Here is a 20,757-nt window from a genome sequence, read left to right on the forward strand (position 1 = left end):
AAATAAAGGAAAAAAATTGTTTTTAAATCAAAGAAACTCAACAATATCAGGGAATCCAGCAATTCAAAAGCATAAAAATTTCTATAAATACCAGAATTTTTTTGATTGTTTTTTTTTTCCATTTTATTTGTTACAAAGTTATGAAGAGGATCATTTGTGCTTAAAAAGGAATTATACGCACGTTTAGAAAACTGCTGTCTGACGATGACATCACACAACAAAATCAGAGGCATACACATACACTCATACTTACATACATACACACACACACAAAATCACAAGAAAATCAGAGGCATACACATACACTCATATTTACATACATACATACACACACATCTACAGACAGTTATGCTGAGAAGGTATTGAAGCACCAGCCGAAATATTAATGGCCCGTATCTTGCAACCAACAGTTCAAAGTGAAAACACTTAGCTCTCAACAACCCAGTTCTTTAACTCTTTAGCATTTAAATCGGCCGAATCCGGCCCAAATATTCCATCCGTTTTAGGTTCAAACAAGCCAGATCCAGCCTCTCACACCTACCGTATTTTAACATGTATAAAGAACCCCCGCCCAAATTTTGGGGGCTTAAAATTTGGAAAAAAGGTTTTGTAAGGGATATTAATTATATCCATGTATAAGAAACACCCATATTTTTTTAACCTAATTTTAACAAAAAAAGGGTTCATTATACACGTTAAAATACGATACCTGACAATGTCATTTCTAAAAATAAAATAATCACATCATTGAAATCTCAAAGCTATGAGATAATGCATGATGAATTCTAAACAATGTGAATAAATAAATATGACATTTGACAGAATAATCTGAATACTAAAGGGTCAAACCATAAGAAGTACCAGTGCAGTGGAGCTTAATACAAGAGATGGGAGTAAGGAAAAACCACTAACTTGACAAAACGAGTTCCAATACTCCCGTAGGTAGAGCAGCAACTCTATAAAGCTGTTTTACCCCAAATACACTACATGAGGACAGCCTATAATAGTGCCTAAATAACCCCATAGGCAATAAGACCCCCCCTTATGGAAATAATACATGTACAGATATATACAGTCATTCAGACACTAGCAGTAATTTTACAAACTAAATGTCTAGGTTTATTCATAAATCAAACCAAATCAGTAAAATAAGTTGGTAGCTGGAATATACTGTGTTGTTTTGATACCCTGGTCCATCGTTGGGTATGAGACGTTTCGGCACTGCTGTTTTGGCGCCGCCTATTTGGCATCACTGAATTAATGCTGACTTATTTGACATCAGACTTTTTTGATGTCTCTCATTCTCTCCCTACCCTTTCTCTGTTACTCCCCCTCCTTCTCTCTCTCTCTCTCTCAATTCATGTGTGTGAGCATATTTCTGTTTGAAGAGAGGGAAAGTGTTCAATGTCAATCATGTTCAATCAATAAATTGTAATGAATCTCTTTCCCTCTGTTTGTGTGTGTGTGAGCGCATCTCTCATTATGTGTGTTTGAGGGGAGAGAGAAAGAGCTGATGTCAACTGTTCAACTAATAAATTGTAATATCTCTCTTTCTCACTCCTATCTGTATGTGTATCTTTCCATGCATGTGTGTGTGTGTGTGTCTGTCTAGTGTCAAAAACTACTGTGATCAAAGCAAGCTGAATGTCCAGTCCACATTGCCAATTCGTCTCATTCTGTTTATTATCCATACAATGACAAAAAATAAAGAAGAGAGAATCCATTTGAAAACCTTTAAGTTTATTTTATCAAATGTCTATAACGCCATTCTATCTGTTCCATAAATATCCATCAACTTACAAAGTTCTCACTTATTGTGTGTGTGTGCATGTACGTGGATGTTAAGTCAATTCTTCTCTATATAATTTCTGAGTGTTACATAGCTCGTATGAGTGCATTAATTAAAACGTTCATCTAAGCCAGTTATTGAGAAAACAGAGCAGATTATTTCTGACAGCCATGCTGCAAATGTAACTGGTTATCTCGTCTATAATAGTATAGAACAATGGATATGAAAGCAGCATTATCAGGTTATTAATGATAAAATGGATTTAACTGTTACCTACCTACCTACTTCAACTTTTAATATTTATTGTTGTAGAATAGATCTATGGCATTATTGGTCAAGGTGTCCTTATTCTTTCCAGAATTAATTCTTTAGTTTGTTTGTTTTAACCATCAAAATTAAGGCAATGCTGCAGCACTGCCCTAGAATAACACTGTTTATACACATGCACATACATACATGTATATATGCATACACACACACACACACTTTGTGTGGAAAAGAAACAAGATGAAGAAATGAGATATATATATATATATATATATATATATATATATATATATACACATACATATATATATATATATATATATATTATATATATATATGTAAAAAACTGTCTGATGAACGGCAACGAGAAACTCAGAGTAACAGATTTTGTTGAATTTTCTGCTGCTTTAAATAAAGCATATTACTCTACCACTGGTATTTGAGTACTCTTTTTTCCACCTTGTTTCACATTTATGTGTTTACTCCGGTATATATATATGTATAAATATATACTTAGTAAGAGAGAAAGAGAGAGAGATGGGAGTAGAAATACCATGACTGACCAGTACAATTTTAGCTGTATGCATTTAACCAACCCCTTTTTTCTTCTTTAGGCAGGATTTAGAGGATTCCCCTCCCTGTCCCACAATCCCTCCACCCAAAAAAAAAAAAAAAGAAAACTAACAATCAGTAACAACGTTAAGTGATCAATGGGTGTTGAAAGAAATATACAAAAAAGAGATGAGGATGGAAGACTTGATCAATATTTTATGGATTAATTGGAAAAAAAAAAAAAAGCAAAGAAAAACTGTCTTTCACGTTGTCTCTGGAATAGTTTTTCTGTTTTATCACCGTTATTGCTGAAGAAAGTTGACCAACCAACTGGAAAGTATAAATGCAGTTTGTTGTTGTTGTTCTTCTTCTTGCTGTTGTTGAGACTGTCAATCAACTGATGATAATGGACGGGCCACTGGCAGCAGTGACCAGTAAGTCCAGGTTTAGGTGACGGACTGCGGCCAAATGCGAAGAGATTTGATAAGGTTCTTCTTCAAGTCGTACTGGTGTACTAGTGCACACAAACATCACTTTAGACCGTAGAGGTCAGATAATTTACTCGCATGGTCGTAAGCATGAATGTTCATAAGCAGTTTACAAATGAGACCAATGTGTTCCCTGAAAAAGAAAAAAAAGAAAGAAAGAAAATTAAAAACAAATTTAAAACAAGCATTAAAATAAGTGGTGTGAGTTCAATTCCCTTGCATACTAATGCCATTTTTTATCATTATGGGAATTTGAACTCGGAATGTAAAAGGGTCTTGTGATATTAGACACTAAATGTTGGGGACAAATTATCAAATTAATCAACCTTATCTCCACATAAATTCCAACCCGTGACCAAATCCTAATAAAGGTCCTCCATCACACACAACACACACTTGTCAATCCTCTGCCTATATTACAAAGGCAGAGATAAAAAGAAGTTGAGACATTCATGATTTCCCAAAATCTAGTTTCACTTTCAATGCCAATGAAAGTGAAACTAGATTTGCAATGTAAAATTGGTTTGCTGCCCTTATGTTTTATAGACAAATACAGGACATCCTCATCACTATCTACTTTCCGTGCTGACAGGAACCTGCATGCCAGAAGACTCTGCCAAGCTTCCCTGTCTGCTTTGGCATGGTTTTTGTGACTGGATGCCCTTCCTTATCACAAATACTATGATAAATTGTAAATTCGATGCAAGAGAAAATACTATTATGTACCTGATTTCCTTGTCACTTTCTTTAGAGACGTCTCTTTTCTTCCAAAAAGACTCAGCAGCAGTCATGAGAAACCGAGAGAAATTCTCCAAAAGAGGAATGGTCTTGTCTTCTTCCAGGTCAACAAACCATTGTTTAGGAAATGTAGAGACAATCTAGAAAGAAAAAAATTTTCTTTTAAATATAGGAAAAAAAAACAAACTATTTTCACATATATTGACTAGTTTACCTGCCTACTGGGTCATCTGACTAATTACAACTACCCATCACACATCCACCGAAACCCTCCACCATTTATTCCAGATCCCCGTGACACTCCAGTAATAGATGTGCTTCATCTTAACCCAAGTAAAGTAGATGACCAAAGCCATTCTCTTAAGGAAAACAAAGCTTTATAGATATAATATATATATATAAACTCAACTGGTACTTTATTTTATCAACCCTGAAAAGATGAAAGGCAAAGTTGACCTTGGTAGAATTTTAACACGGATATAAGGAGCCAAAACAAATACCACAAAGCACTTTCTCCAATCTTACAACAATCCTGTCAGGTTGGCACTGTAAATAAAGTTGAACCACTAATGTGTGAGTGTGTATGTATGTATGTATATATATATATATATATATATATATACATGAGAGGGTGCTGAAAAGTTCCTAGCTTCAGATAAAAGAAAATACAGGAGAATCAGTTAATTATGATTTTACTCAACATATTCCCCTCTCAGATTCACACGCTTATTACAGCGGTCCTTTAAGTTTTCTAAACCCTGTAAAAGAACTTAGAAGGTTGGGTTCTCACCAACCAGGCCTATATTTTAATATTTTGCTTAGGCAGTGCAATGCTAATAACTTACTAGAACTCAATATGCATATGATTCAGGACAAAGTGTCAGGTGAATACTGAGGGTGACACTCAAGCACTTGACTATGACTGCATTGCACCTTATAGCAGAAACACCTGTAAGCTAATGAAGATCATAACAATTATTTATTCCGTTCTCTTCCTAATTTCTTATAAGAAATTATATATTCTTATTTATAATTTCTTATATATATATACGCCAGCTGAATTCAATTCGTCTGAGTCGAAAGACACCTGTTGTTATGTCCTGTTATTATTATTGTTTTTTGTATTTATATCCGTGTAACATCGTCTGTTTTTCTGTCCTTGTTTCGTATACATTCGATCCTTTTCCCAAGAAATCTAATGCTTGTATCTTAGGTTTTTCTTTGGGGCTGGCCAGATTGGAGCAATCTCAAGATTAATCAGCCGAAATTGCGAGGATGATCCAGTTCTTGACTGAAGATTAGAGGCTTTGAGTGACCCGTCCGTGTTTTTTGGATCGTCTATTTGAATGTTTTGTATTCTTGTCCCGTTTTGTATTTATATATATAAAAGTAATTTTAGAGACAGAACCACCCTCAACTCAATCAACTTTGGAACATATTATACCTGACCGAGCCATCAAATATTAAATATTATACTTACTATATCTATTCAGGGACTTGATAATGCCAATGTAAGGGATTCTGAATAGATATAGTAAGTATAATATTTAATATTTGATGACTCGGTCGGGTATAATATCTTCCAAAGTTGACTGAGTTGAATGTGGTTCTGTCACTAAAATTACTTTTATATATATGAATAAAATATTGAGAGTTCACTTTTGTACCTGTAATTTGAACGTTTCATTCCTGCGGATTCAGAATTAATCTTCCCTAATAATTATAATATATATATATCATCATCATCATCGTTTAACGCCCGCTTTCCATGCTAGCATGGGTCGGGCGATTTGACTGAGGACTGGCGAACCAGATGGCTGCACCAGGCTCCAATCTTGATCTGGCAGAGTTTCTACAGCTGGATTCCCTTCCTAACACCAATCACTCCGAGAGTGTAGTGGGTGCTTTTATGTCCCACCGGCACGAGGGCCAGCCAGGCAGTACTGGCAACAGCCACAAAAAATTTTAATTTTTTTTACGTGTCACCTGCACACTAGCACAAGTGCCAGTAAGGCGACACTGGTAACGATCACGCTCAAATGGTGCTTTTTACGTGCCACCGGTACGAGCGCCAGTTAGCCGCTCTGGCAACGATCACACTCAGAGATATATGTATACACACACACACACACATACATATAGAGAGACACACACTAGAATCAACTATGTCTCCTCTCTGTACATAAAATTAGCCCTGTACCTAAACAAAACAATCTTCAGTATTCTCATGCACAACAGTCTTCAGGAAGCCAGGTTCACCAAAATATATGTTCAATTCGAAGTTAAGTCACCTTACCGCTGAGCATTTCTGCAAGACTTCTGCATTGAGGGGAGAAGTCTGCAGACCCAAGAGAATATAACGATTCAGTAACCCTTCCAAAGCGAGGCTGTGCAACATTTTCGTAGCCAGGACTCGATACCAGCTCAGGATGTTCCCTAATAGCTGAAAAGATAGAAGAAAACTCAGGTGAGAAATGAACCCACGAGAACAGATGATAAGACTAAATGGTCTCCATTATTTAATATTTGCAAAGTTTTTGACATTTAGACTGACCCCGGAGACCCACACAATCCCCATTTTATTACGATTTGCACAAAGATAAGACTGAACTAAATTAAGTAAAATAGTTGTCTTCTACACATACAAGCTTGTCCTTTCACAGGCCATTGTCACTGTAACTTAGCAGTTCAGCAAAAGAGACCGATAGAATAAGTACTAGGCTTACAAAGAATAAGTCCTGGGGTCAATTTGCTCGTATAAAGGCATCTGATGCTGGTGTGTTTACGTCTCTGTAACTTAGCGGTTCGGCAAAAGAGACCGATAGAATAAGTACTAGGCTTACAAAGAATAAGTCCTGGGGTCAATTTGCTCGAATAAAGGCCAGTGTCACTTAAAAGCATCTGATGCTGGTGTGTTTACGTCTCTGTAACTTAGCGGTTCGGCAAAAGAGATCGATAGAATAAGTACTAGGCTTACAAAGAATAAGTCCTGGGGTCAATTTGCTCGAATAAAGGCCAGTGTCACTTAAAAGCATCTGATGCTGGTGTGTTTACGTCTCTGTAACTTAGCGGTTCGGCAAAAGAGACCGATAGAATAAGTACTAGGCTTACAAAGAATAAGTCCTGGGGTCGATTTGCTCGAATAAAGGCCAGTGTCACTTAAAAGCATCCGATGCTGGTGTGTTTACGTCTCCGTAACTTAGCAGTTCAGCAAAAGAGACCGACAGAATAAGTACTAATAAGGATATTATCCAACCATCTCATTCTTTGTCTATCTCTAAGTCTTCTGCCTGTTGTCTTGGCTTGAAGAATTCGTCTTGTGATTTTCTTCCTGTGACATTCTAATCACATGTTCATAGGACTGGAGCTGTGACCCCTCTGATGTCTCAGCTATGCCTCTCGTCAAGTCACATTACACCAGAGATCTTTTGGAGAAACCCCATTTCTGCCAATTGTGTTTAAATAAAAAGAAATACTCCAAACCCTTTTTGTGTGTAATGCCACATTCTAGAATACTCATTTCCATGATTTCTTAGAAGTCGGGTCGACATGCTCAAACACTAATTGGTTTACCTAAAGAATCGAGTAAAGAAATGCCAAAAGCTTCTTAACAAAATAAAAACAAAACTTTATAGGAGATCACTCACTTTAATGCAACTCCAAGACTGTCTGTGGAAGAATACAGCTGGACCACTGGACCGATTTTCCAAGATACTAAAGGAAAAGAAAATACAGACAGATGTGTGAGATGTGAAATTATTTACTGAGAAATATGGAATTATTAAGATGTTATTACACATTTAGCTCACAAATAGGAAACACTGTTCATCTGATATATTAAAAGTATTTCCTTTCAGCATTTAAACCAGTACAAATACAGTTCTATATTTAAGAGATGAGGAATTATGTACATTATGTACATTATTTACAACTGACGGATATTTGTCCTCATCTTGTTTGTTGTTCTCTCCTGATGAAGGCTGAAATGTTGTGTTAACAACAAACAAGATGAGAACAAATACCTGTCAAATGTAAATAATGTACAGTACAAATATTTTATGTCCATGCTGTCTGTTGTGGCATGGTTCCTATGGCTTGGTGCTTTTTACATGCCAGTGGCATGGGTGGATTTACACAGCACTGGCATGGGTCACGCTACTTATTTCCTGTCAGGGATGCTGGCAGCAATAGATTAATGTTTCAGCTGATTGTTTCACTATTAATTCGATTAACCATAACACTTCTAGACATTTATGTACAAGGGTAAATAAAATTAAAAAGCAAGATGACATTCTTGAAGGTGCCAATACTACACTCAAAAGGAGAGAGAGAGAGAGAGAGAGAGAGAGAGAGAGAGAGAGAGAGAGAGAGAGAGAGAGAGAGAGAGAGAGAGAGAGAGAACTCACGATTTAAGGTAGAGTGGCATGAAAACATCATCATCCAACGTCTTTTTCATCCTCTCAACCACTGCCTGCAATAATGCCTGTCAGAAAAAAACAAAAATAAGAAATACTTATAAATCTTGAAAAAGAGTCCCTGTCTGTCCCCATCCTTCTCCCAACACCAGTGTAAAATGGCAGTTGTGGAAAGGGCTTTCATCTACTGTCGTTTGGTTCACAACAACTCAGCACTTTTTTCTTAGTCTTGGCACACTTTCTGTAACTTGAAGGAATGCACAGGGACATTTTCCCGATCACCTCCTTTCTTTTCCAATTGGGGTAACCATGAATATCTTTTACAGCAAGACACCTGTTCCTCTTTTGCTACCATAATTTAACATTCTGCCACCTAGCATTCAGTTGAGGGCTCTTGTCTTGCAGATTACTTGGTCACCTCACTGGTGATGGTGCCACATAAAAAGCATGCAATACACACAGTAAAGTGGTTGGTGTTAGAAAGGTGCTTCCAGCTGTAGAAACCATGCCACAATGGGAAATAGATGTTAAATGATGCAGATGAATCATATAGGACCAAGATTGGTTAGTCTACATCACTCCATAAGGAGCACAGGGCCAGTTTATCAGCTTCTCTAAGATATATATATATTCCTCCCTGGACTGGACGCTGGTGCATCACAGGATTACACATTTTTACCAGTGGAGTGGACTAGAGCAAAGTGAAATGAAATATCTTGCTCAAGAACACAACACATCATCGCATGGTCAGGAATGGAAACCACAATCTTACGATCATGAGTCCAACATCCTAACCACTAAGCCATGCGGCTCCACATAAGACCAAGGTGCTGAGTAATAAATCTAATACAATATCATGGCCAGTTGAAGGATCAGAAATGGTCGGGGGGTTGTGTATGTTAGTGTACAGACGTACCTGTGTGTTTTTGCTTTCTCCGTGAACAGTGGGGTAATCTTGGCACAACCGCTGAACCAGGTTGACAAATCGTGACGTCTGTGACGTTGACAGAGGATCCCAAACATCAACAGCTATGACTAGAAATGAGAAAATAACTTGCACTGTAAAAGGCTTGTAATAATACTTCAAGTCAATATTATACAGACGTACACACACACAAACATATATATACATACATTCACACACACACAGATATACATACATACACACATATATATATATATAAATAAATGAAAGAATGGAGTCGAACGAAGATGTTAACAAAATTCCTTTACTCTCGATATATGTTTCAAAGACAACATGGTTTCATTCCAAAGGAATAAAGGGTGTAAGATGCAATCTTCTCATCAGGAAAGAAAGGGAGCCTCTCTCGACAACAAGACAAACAAAAATTTCCCATGCTGACGATAAACATAGGATAATTCATTCACCTATTGTCATATATATATATATATATATATATATATATATATAAACATACACACACATACATAAATTTTGTTAAATTACAATTATTTTACAGTTTAGAAAATAACATGTTTCAAGCTGAATGGAGGAATATTTTGGAAGTTGAACAGAAAAACAACAAATCATTTGAGGATCACAATTTCCAGCCTTGTTAAAATCCTCATCGCTTTCCTTACAAATGAATATTGCAATGACTCTTATCTAAAATACCTTACGTTATTGATAACACAAAACAATGAGAGCTTAGCGATGAATGAATGGCAAACATTTTCAACAACATCCACCTTAATCTGTCTCTTATCATCTGTCATACCAGGGCCAGATTATATCAAGGTGGCATAATCAACAAAGAAAGTAAGCAACAACTAAATAACATCCATCTCAGTTGAACTGTTGAAGGATGCAAAACAGCAGACATTTATCACGTGCATTCTGTATAACAATGGAGGTATTGGAATTAATAGACATTTCAATGCCCCCTCCCCTCTCGAAAATTCCTTGTCTTGCAAGTTACTTGGAGACCCTGCCAGTGCTGGTGCCACATAAAAAGCACCCAGTCCACACTGTGAAGTGGTTGGCATTTGGAAAGGCATCCAGCTGTAAAAACCAAGCAAAAACTGACATCACCTGTGCTGGTGCCACGTAAAAAGCACTCAGTCCATTCTGCAGAGTGAGGGGTCAGATGTGTAGGAGTAGAGGAGTAAGGGGTCAGATCTGAAGGCGTGAGGGGTCAGGTCTGGCCAGTTACATAAAATATGTAGAATATTTGAGCCAGTTATGGCTGGTTTAAATGCAAAAGGGTTAATAGCTACAACAGGTTATATACCAAAGTATAGCATATAACAATTAAAACTGGTCCCCTAACCAGCAGTAAATGACCGACAGCATCTATAACTAATGTTACGATTAAGCCTCTTTTTGTTGTGGAAATAAAATATAAGACAATCATCCAATTTTTGTATTTAAGATAGCAACAACAGTATTTCATTTTTTTAACAGTTTTTCATAACTTCCTCGTCCCAATTCTAAGATTTACAAAAATAGTTTTTGTAAAAATTTCCTTATTTACTAGTGTATAAGCTGCAATATTTTATAATTGATGTAAGGTGGCAAGCTGGCAGAATCATAACCACACCAGAAAAAAACTTCTTTGTGGTGTTTCTTCCGACTTAACATTCTGAGTTCAAATGCTGCCACAGTCAATTTCACATTTCATCCTTTCGGGGTTGTTAAAATAAGTACCAGTTGAACACTGGGGTTGATGTCATCAACGAACCTCGCTCCCCTGAAATTGCTGGCCTTGTGTCAAAATTTGAAACCAATATATTATACTTGTTTTTAACCAGAAAATTAGTCTGGGTGGTTAGTGACTTACAGAGCAACGATAAAATAATAAAAGGCCCAAAAACTTTGTATTAAGATTTAATACTGAAATAGGGTGTGACTTATACACAAGTAAATATGGTATATTAAATTATTCATTGAGTGACTAATCGAAAACTTCATTTATGTAATTGAATTAAATGGTAATGAAGCACTTGGAGAGCGCAAATCTCTGCCAAGGCAACACCAATGTCCTCTCAATGATTAGCCAGAGATGATTTTTAAAATGAGAATATCTGAAATAAACTTGACTGCTCTCACAAATGAGAATACTAAAATTGAAACCGACAGCTTTCAAAAATTAAGTAAAAAAAAACAGGAAAATTAATCCAGAATCCTTGTCCAGTACTGGATCGATCCCAAAATATAATCAATTTGTGCCAGTCACGAGGTCAGACATCCCTGAAAGTTTCATACGAATCCATCCAGCAGTTCTTGAGATATCTTGCCCATGGACAAACAAACATACAAACACGACTGAAAACAATACCTCCGCCTTTGCTAAGGCGGAGGTAATTAGAATGCAAGTCCCATTTACTTGATGACTTAGTATATGCTGCTGCATGGCACTTGGGGCAAGGCTCTTCTAGCAAAGTCTTGTCAGACATATAGAAGCCTGTCAGAGAGGGAGAGATACTGTCCCAGAGTGGTAAACTTAACCTGTTGCACCATTTAACACCATCACCTTTAACAGAGTTTACTCTGTTGCAAACATCTCAACAGGGTCTCTGATCTGAGGATGTTTCTCACTAGCCTTAGAGAACCTGAAAAAGGGTTATGCCATGTGCAGAGCCGTTGTTCCTCACTTTAAGCCAATAAATAAAGAAATAATCAAACAATATACATCCTATTATATCCATGCATATCGACTGAACGGTCATCTTTGGATGGAGGCGATGGCAGCAGAGGTTATCTGCTGATCAATTTTACACCTGTCTTCCCTCTCCTCTTACCTGTTAGCTTAGGTAGAATTACCTTCTCCACAATACTTGGTATGAACTTGATGCTATCCTCATCTTGTGAAATGCTTTCATCTTGATAGCTATACATTGCACAACACTCATACCACCGACAATCTTCGAAATCTTTAGCATTTTCCTGTAACAAGATGAAAAAACAAATAATGATAAAAAAAAACTGACCACGAAAAGATTAAAGGCATAATTGATCAATACAAGATTTGAACTCAAAAATTTTAAGAGATTGATACAGACAGAATAGCACACATCACATTTTTTTCTGATGTTCGAAAGATTTTGCTAATCCACCACCCAATATAATCCCTTCTATAGGCACAAGGCCTGAAATTTAGGTGAGGGGGATAGTCGATTAGATTGACCCCAGTGCTCAACTGGTACTTAATTTTATCAATCCTAAAAGAAAGAAAGGCAAAGTTGACCTCAGCAGGATTTGAACTCAGAACATGAAGACTGATGAAATGACACTAAGCTATATAATAACTGTGTTTCATCCTTCCACTACAGGGTCCAGTCCTTGTTATGACGTAGGGGCTTGTATGCCTCAATGACCCTGAGAGCTATGCTAATCGAGTGGAAGCTCCTGTTAAGGCCTTCCAGGTTGGACAGGCCAAAGAATAGAGGCCAGATTAATATGGACCAACTCTTCCCAGAGGTAAAAATTGGTTTATATAGGGCCAACAGCTCTACCCAGTAAAAGGCAAAGTTAGGCAAGCATTGAAGCATTGATGACAATTCAAAAACATAGAAAAGTGAAAGAAGGCCTTCCTTTGAGGAAACATGATGCAGTGCAGCAAAATCCAAAAGTAAACCAACATCTTGCATTGCATGTCAGGCCCTGACCTGGAACCTACGAGGAGGGTGGAAGAAAGAATGCCCTAAAAATAGCTAGAGGTGAGGTATTGAGGTAGAGCTGAAAAGGCAGGGATTCAATGAGAGAGAAGCAGAAAAGGGAGCCCAGAGTTGGAGACAGGAGAGAGGCCAAACTAATACGGACCACCTCTTCCCAGAAGTAAAAATTGGTTTGCATAGACTAACACCCATACCTAGAAAAAAAAAAGCAAAGTTACAGATGTATTGATGAATAATTCGAACCCAATAAGAGATGTAAGATGAAGGCCTTCCGTCAGGGAAGACCCCTGATTTGAGAACAGCAGAGAAAAGCTATTAATGACCTCTGCTCCATAGAGAGTGAAGGGCTTAAATGAGCACCCACTGTCCTTAATACACCCAGATGTATCCCACACATCTTTACGTACTGACTCATTCACTTACATATAAAATGCATACACAAACCTACTCTTCTTAATTACAAAATCAAACACTTGACTCAAATTTTCTCTTTCATCATCAAAAAATTTTTAAAAAAGTTTTTTTTTTCTAACCTCGAGTAGATTCCAATCTATCAACTCAAGTCTCACAAAGGGATTAAATAATTTTGGTAAGCAAAGTCCAATATAAGCTTCCTGGTACGACTCTGCATTTTTAGTTTTCCATTCTTCAAAGAGTCGCTTGATGTTGTTTAAATCACAGAAGTCCTCCTCAACATCATCAAATAACTTCTCAGTCAGCTGCAAGATTTCCACTGGAAAAACATCAGAGATTTCATTGTTATTATCATCATTATTATTAATAGTAGTAGTAATTGTCAACATCATCATCATCTACTCATATATATTAAACTGAGAAAAACAAGTAAAAGAAAGATTTCTTTCATCATAATAATGGTTTCATATTTAAGCACAAGATGAAGGAAGGTTATAAATTAATTACAGGAACCCCAGTAGAATACTGGTATTCATTAATCCAGAGAATCAAAGGAAAATTTTACTGATGATGTAAAATTACGAGACTGAATACTGGAAGACACCAAGTTCAAGTTGTCCTTATTTTAAATATATGTTATATTTAAATAAGGCACAGACATGGTTGAGTGGTAAGATGTCTGCTTCCCAACCACATGGTTTTAGGTTCAGTCCCATTACATGTCACCTTCAGTAAGTGTCTTCAACTATAGCACTGGGCCAATGAAATTTACAAAGGTAATTAGATTCAGAAGTGGGCCAAATGGGGACGAAAAATGTGGGGAGTTTGGCACTGCTGATCAAGAGAATGTTTGATCTAGATATTAGCTAAATTCCACTAAACCTGAAATAATGTATGCTACCAATTCTGTGTTTTTCTATAATATATTTAACACATTTGACCCTCCAGCTTTAGCTTTCATTTTGTCCCAGGGCCCTAATAAGATATCTTAATAAATTTTAATGTGAGCGCCATAATGTTCTTTCACGATATCATATGTGAGGCAAAGGTCACAGAGATATATGGTTCTAACTGTGATAGAAAGTCAGATAAGATGGAAATGAAAAGAGCTGCCTGAAGACGTATGGCCAGAAAAGCAAGAAAGACAAAACATACTTTTTTCTGAATTAAATTTGGTTATATCAGATTGATTTTCTTCATCATCGGATGACAAACCTTCGTGATGTCCAGAAAGGTCTCTGCTTTCACGAGCCCTTCGCCTACGAGACCTATAAAACACAAAAGATAAATATTTAGCACAGTTTCCCCAAGACCACAGTTAGGAGATGCAATTATAATGACTTCTAACGTAGGCAGATGGCTACAAATGCCATCTGGGAATGGAACAGAATGGATACAGCTGATTCCTTTGACACCAGTACTTATTTTAAATTAGGGACACTACATAAAAAAAACACCCAAAAAACTCTCTTTGACATTTCAATTACAGAATAGTTTTGACCATTTTTTTTACTGATAGCAATCATCATCATCATCATCATCATCATTACTAAATAAGTTCTATTTGCAAGCTTGGACCCTCCTTCATTCCATATCAGTTTCAATCACAACAAATACCAAGGGCTGATTATCAACCATTAACAGCTCCAGTAAAACCATTCTAAGAACCTCTTCTCAAAGAACACTGAGATCAAATGGCAATAGATTTACCTGCGTGCCTCCCTCTCTGCAACACGTCTCTGCATAGCCTCAGCAGCATCAAAAACTACTTTCACTTTACCTGCAAGGATACAAGCAAAACAACTGAATTAACAAACAGATCAAGCATGAAAAGAAGTCTCAACACTAATTCAATGGTTACAGTTTGAGATGAGAAAAAGTTTTAACACAACAAAACGAAGCTTATTGAGAAATGTGATGGTTAAACACACAACCAAGGGACTATTGCAAATAAATATGTTAATTCCTTGCATGACCAATGGTTGGCCAAATCAAAGAAATGCTTCAATGTTTTTGTTGAGTTCTCTTATGTTTTTAGAGCGGTGGTTCTCAACTATTTTAATATCTGGGCCAGACTCCAAACCTAGACTCTTTTAGGAGGCCCACACTTAAAAAAAAAAGTAAAATACAAATCAATTAAAGAAAAAAATTATTATATTTATAGAGGGAAGACTGTTGGGGACTGCTAGAAGGATGCTTGAGGGCCACAGTTGAGCACCACTGCTCCAGAGTCTAAATCTGCTATTTTTGTATTTTGTAGGTTCCAGTTTATGACAACAATGTATGGTTCTGTCTTTGAGCTCCAGGACTCATCAGCCTGGTTATTTGGTTTCCATAGTATATAAGTGACCGAAGTGACAACATTTGCCCTGAATGAAATACCAGTACATCACATTATGACAATAATATTCTCCCTTAATCGCTTCCTTCACAGTCTGCGCTCCATGTTGATTTAGCCCAGTCAAGAACAGATGTAGTTTCTTTCAGCCAAAATGGTTTTCTCTAGACTCACTAAACTAAGCTGCACTTTGCAAATATAAAATCTTTCATGTTGTAAATTTATGTTCTAAACACTTACCATATTTGATGGCACATAAGATCCATTTTTTACTCCTAAAAATATGTCCCAAAAACTTCCCTCCAGGTTTTACATGTGAAGTTGGGCCTCCCATAAGTTTGTCCCTAGTGCTCATTACTATTGACTAATTTTAATCCAGATGGCCTCCTCTCCCTGGCTTGACTCCAGTCCATAATAAAAACTTACTTTTTTCATGTAGCAATGTTTTTGCTAATGTACAGAGATAGATTACTTTAAACACTGGTTTCAAATTTTGGTACAAGGCCAGCAATTTCTGGGGAGAGGTTTAGTCAATTATGTTTACTCCAGTGCTCAACTGATACTTATTTTATTGACCCCAAAAGGATGAAAGGCAAAGCCAATCTTGGTGGAATTTGAACTCAGAATATAAAGACAGGAAATGCACCTAAGCATTTTTCCTGGCATGCTAATGATTCTGCCAGCTCACTGTGTTTAGTTTACTTTAAATACAGGGTTCAAATTTTGGCACGAGGCCAGTAATTTCAGGGGAGGAATTAAGTCGATTACACTGAACCCTGTACTCAGTTGGTGCTTATTTTATCAAGGATGAAAAGCAAGGTCAACTTTGGCAGAATTTGAACTCAGAATATAAAGATGGACAAAATACTGTTAGGCATTTTGTTTGGCATGTTAACAATTCTGCCATCATTACTTCAAATATCATAAGCTTTAATGCTGCACTAAAAACGTTTTTCTTTGAATATGTGTTGCTGGAACTGGTATGCGTCTAATGTACCTGCACATCTTTTATGCTGTCAAATGAGGTAATTAAAAATTATCGGAGAGCTGAAGGAGATGTGGACAGTCCAGCCTTCCCTACAGTATTAAAGGCTAGCCAGCAGTTTGGTCCCTAACATTGATTTTTAGAAACTGTAAAACTAAACTAACTCATCATATTCCATATTCACAAAATGTTGAAAGAGTTAATTCTAATTTAGGCAGCACAGGGCCATTGTTTTGGAAGCAGGAGACAAAGATCTATGCAGACTAAAGTGAGAAATTATAAACTGTAAAAAAGAAAATACACAAATAAAAATGTTCAGAAATCTGGATATAGAATATATCATGTTAAACTGTATGGCTTTGTTACTAAGAACACACTGTCCTTGGTATGTTCCTAGTAAAGTAACTCAAATATGCTTCTAGTTTTGTAATATCTCAGGATCTTCTTCAAAGTCAGTCAACATTGTAAATTCCAACAACATTTAAAAAGCAACAAAAAAAAGAAAAGCGTTTAATCCTTTAGCATTCGGATTACTCTGTCAAATGTAATGCTTATTAAATTAAACATTGTTTTGAATTCATCGTGCATTATCTTGAAACTGAGATTTCAACACTGTGATTGTTTATTTTTAGAATGAAATTGTAGGGTAGGTACAAGAGGCTGGATCCGGACAGTTTTAACACAAAATATGTAGAATATTTGAGCCAGATATGGCTGGTTTAAATGCTAAAGGTTTAAATAACACTAATACATTAAACATTTCTATAAATTGTTCATTCATTTTACGTCCATTTTTCCATGCTGACATGGGTTAGACAAATATATTACTGAGGCAATGTTGAACAGCCATATGCCTATTCATGGTGCTAACCCATAACTGTTTCTCTAGTAAGCGATCTCTTATTTCACAAAACTTTGAAAGCACAAAGCGAGCGGGCAATTTGTTGACAGAGAGCGCAAATGTAAGCAGACATACACATACAGGGACACAACTACACACAGATATTTTACACAGGCACACATACACACACATATATACACAAAGGGTTTCTTTCAGTTCCCATCAATCAAATTGCCTCACAAGACTCATGAAATCCCACAAACAAATATAGCATTTAAACCTCTGTGATGTATCCTAATATTTATGATACCTAATGTAATCAGGTTTTATCTAAAAACATTTCAAGTCTTCTTTGGTCATCTACCTTCAAATATAAACCCAGAGCATCTCATTATGCATCCATGTAGGCGCAGGAGTGGCTGTGTGGTAAGTAGCTTGCTTACAAACCACTTGGTTCCGGGTTCAGTCCCACTGCGTGGCACCTTGGGCGAGTGTCTTCTACTATAGCCTCGGGCCGACCAAAGCCTTGTGAGTGGATTTGGTAGACAGAAACTGAAAGAAGCCCGTCGTATATATGTATATGATGATGAAGAAATTTATATATATATATATATATATCATCATCATCATCATCGTTTAGTGTCCGCTTTCCATGCTAGCATGGGTTGGACGGTTGAACTGGGGTCTGGGAAGCCAGAAGGCTGCACCAGGCCCAGTTTGATCTGGCAATGTTTCTACGGCTGGATGCCCTTCCTAACGCCAACCACTCCATGAGTGTAGTGGGTGCTTTTTACACTCATGGAGTGATATATATATGTGTGTGTGTGTGTGTATGTTTGTGTGTCTGTGTTTGTCCCCCCAACATCACTTGACAAGTAAAAGAGTAAAGAGTATGTTACACATTTACACCAGCATCTCTCTCTCTCTCAAGCAGAAGGTTTCTCTCTTTACATATCCTTTCTCTTAAGCAGTGCACAATTCAGTCGGTTCCTCTCCAAATTATGAGAGATTTTTAGCATTCATGGTTCATGTTTCACTTCCATAGAGTATCACATGTATTATACATTTCTCATTTAGTTTCTTTCACAGGGGTACCATTAGAATGGTTACTGTACCAACAACACTCTGCCCAGACATAGGGATCCCAAATTCCACCAAACAGGTGATCATGTAGGAATGGACTGAGCCCTGAGAAGCTTGCCAAATACCAGGAGCTGCTAGGGTGGTGGTGAAGGGCTGATGGGTATGTTGTGAGGCAATTGAAGTGGGACACCAGGGTTTTGTGGGGCATTCATTCAGCAAAGCTCTGACTGGGTTACTGGCGCAGCAAAGAGAAGGGTACAAAATACCATAACTGAAGCCACTAGGTAGTTTTGGGACGAAGAGGACAGGGTGGTGGTTCACTGCTATTGGGATGCAAGCTGAGACTCGACTGACCTTGGCTGGGTCAATTGGGAGATGGGGCCTGATGTTAAAAGACCTGAAATCCCCCGAGACCCCAGAAACATCACTGATGGTACATTTCAATGCATCTGTGAGATGCATCTTAGAACCCCATTTAACTTTAATCCACAAAAAAAAACAAAAAAAAAACATTTAAAATAAAACTTGTCAAATATAAGCAATATTAATTTTAAATAAAATTAAAAAACACAAACCTGTGTTTACAAGATCTATATGCTTTGCAATATAATTTAGTAAAAAAAATCTAAGGTTTAATGTTATTTTTGTTCAAAAGGTTATAAAAATTTCTATGTAGCAATTAACTTTTAATGATTTGTGATTTAAACCCTTTTTGCGGTCACATTTCTGTTGAAATATATTTTCTTTATTTCAAACAATTTTTGAAGAATTTAGTAAAATTATTATGAAGCTGGGGTTTGGAGTTTAAACATGGAATTTTGACGGAAGGTTACAATTTATAACTCTCTGTAGACAAGAAATTTCTACAACAGAGCCAGGGGTGGACTCAGGCAGGTTGGGAACAAAAGGATTAATAGGCAGAGGAGCCAATTAAATGCTAGAAAGCCAAACACACATAAAACTGTAATGATAGAATCATCTTTGGAAAACATCCAAAACCAACCAAAATCATTTTCTTTCTCACTTGTTTTGTGTTACGCAATGTTATTTTTTTAACCCCCGCAAGACAACTGTTCAAAACTAGCAACAGTCACCATTTAATTATACTAGTTTCTAATGATGCTATAATTTAACCCTTTCGTTACTGTATTTATTTTGAGATGCTCTGTGTTTCTTTCAATTACTTTAAATGTAACAAAGAATTTAGTAAAATAACTTAGTTATCATTCAGCTAGTGTTAGGGACATAAATTGTGACTAAGGTTTGGTGGAAGGTTTTAATTCAAAACTTATGAAAACAAGACATTTGTACTAAAGAACCAGAGCCGGTTTCAGCTGGGTTGGTAACAAAATATGCGATAACAGTGTTATTTGAAGAATTTCAGTCAAAAGAATTAATCTGTAAGCATCATCATCAATTAACATCTACTTTCTATGCTGGCATGGGTTGGACAGTTTACCCAAAGCTGGCAGGCCTGAGAGCTGCACCAGGGTTCCAGTCATGTGTTTTGGCATGGTTTCTACAGCTGGATACTTTTCTTGATGCCAACCACTTTACAGACAGGAAGCTGAGAAGCCAACCTACCCCAAACAATGCAGCTGAGATTGTAGGACGAGGGTAGATGGAAGATGAATGCAGGACTAAGGAGCTTAATACAAGAACTTAAGCCATCCAAATTCATGACAAATTTAAATCTTAGTACTGTATGCAACAAATTCATCATCATCATTATAATAATAATATAATAATAATAATAATAATCCTTTCAACTATAGGCACAAGGCCTGAAATTTTGGGGGAGGGGATAAGTCAATTACATTGACCCCAGTGTTTCACTGGTACTTAATTTATTGACCCTGGATGGATGAAAGGCAAAGTTGATCTCAGCAGAATTTGAACTCAGAATGTAGTGACAGGCAAAATACCACTAAGCATTTTTGTCCAACATGCTCATGATTCTGCCAGCTCGCCACCTTAGACAATAATTTTAATAATAATAATAATGATCTTAACTGATTGGAAATGTTATCATGTACATTGTTTTGTCTTGGTATAAAAGATGGGCTACAGCAAATATTCTGCTCAATACCACAGATTTGCTTGACCGTAACCAGTTGAGCATGTCCCTTAGTGGCTGACGATATGTGCATCTCTGACCACGAGTAGAAGTTTTGGGAGAGCATCATAGCCATGTGTTGAGAGGGATACT

The 20,757-nt window shown here is 36.9% G+C and overlaps 1 protein-coding gene across 1 annotated transcript in view; it reads right to left on the reverse strand.

The window, feature by feature from the left end:
* Positions 1-2,809: 2,809 nt before the first annotated feature.
* LOC115222896 (PAX3- and PAX7-binding protein 1) overlaps positions 2,810-20,757 on the reverse strand; it is a 37,099-nt gene continuing 19,151 nt past the window's right edge. The window contains exons 10-19 of the mRNA XM_029793282.2: positions 15,012-15,081; positions 14,457-14,569; positions 13,421-13,620; positions 12,012-12,156; positions 9,166-9,284; positions 8,241-8,317; positions 7,482-7,548; positions 6,131-6,277; positions 3,823-3,974; positions 2,810-3,229 (exon numbers count right to left, since the gene is read on the reverse strand). Coding sequence (XP_029649142.1) covers positions 3,139-3,229; positions 3,823-3,974; positions 6,131-6,277; positions 7,482-7,548; positions 8,241-8,317; positions 9,166-9,284; positions 12,012-12,156; positions 13,421-13,620; positions 14,457-14,569; positions 15,012-15,081 — 1,181 coding nt within the window. The 3' untranslated portion in view covers positions 2,810-3,138. The remainder of the gene's footprint in view (positions 3,230-3,822; positions 3,975-6,130; positions 6,278-7,481; positions 7,549-8,240; positions 8,318-9,165; positions 9,285-12,011; positions 12,157-13,420; positions 13,621-14,456; positions 14,570-15,011; positions 15,082-20,757) is intronic.

Source organism: Octopus sinensis, linkage group LG21 (assembly GCF_006345805.1).
Source record: "Octopus sinensis linkage group LG21, ASM634580v1, whole genome shotgun sequence".
Taxonomy (NCBI): Eukaryota; Metazoa; Mollusca; class Cephalopoda; order Octopoda; family Octopodidae; genus Octopus; species Octopus sinensis.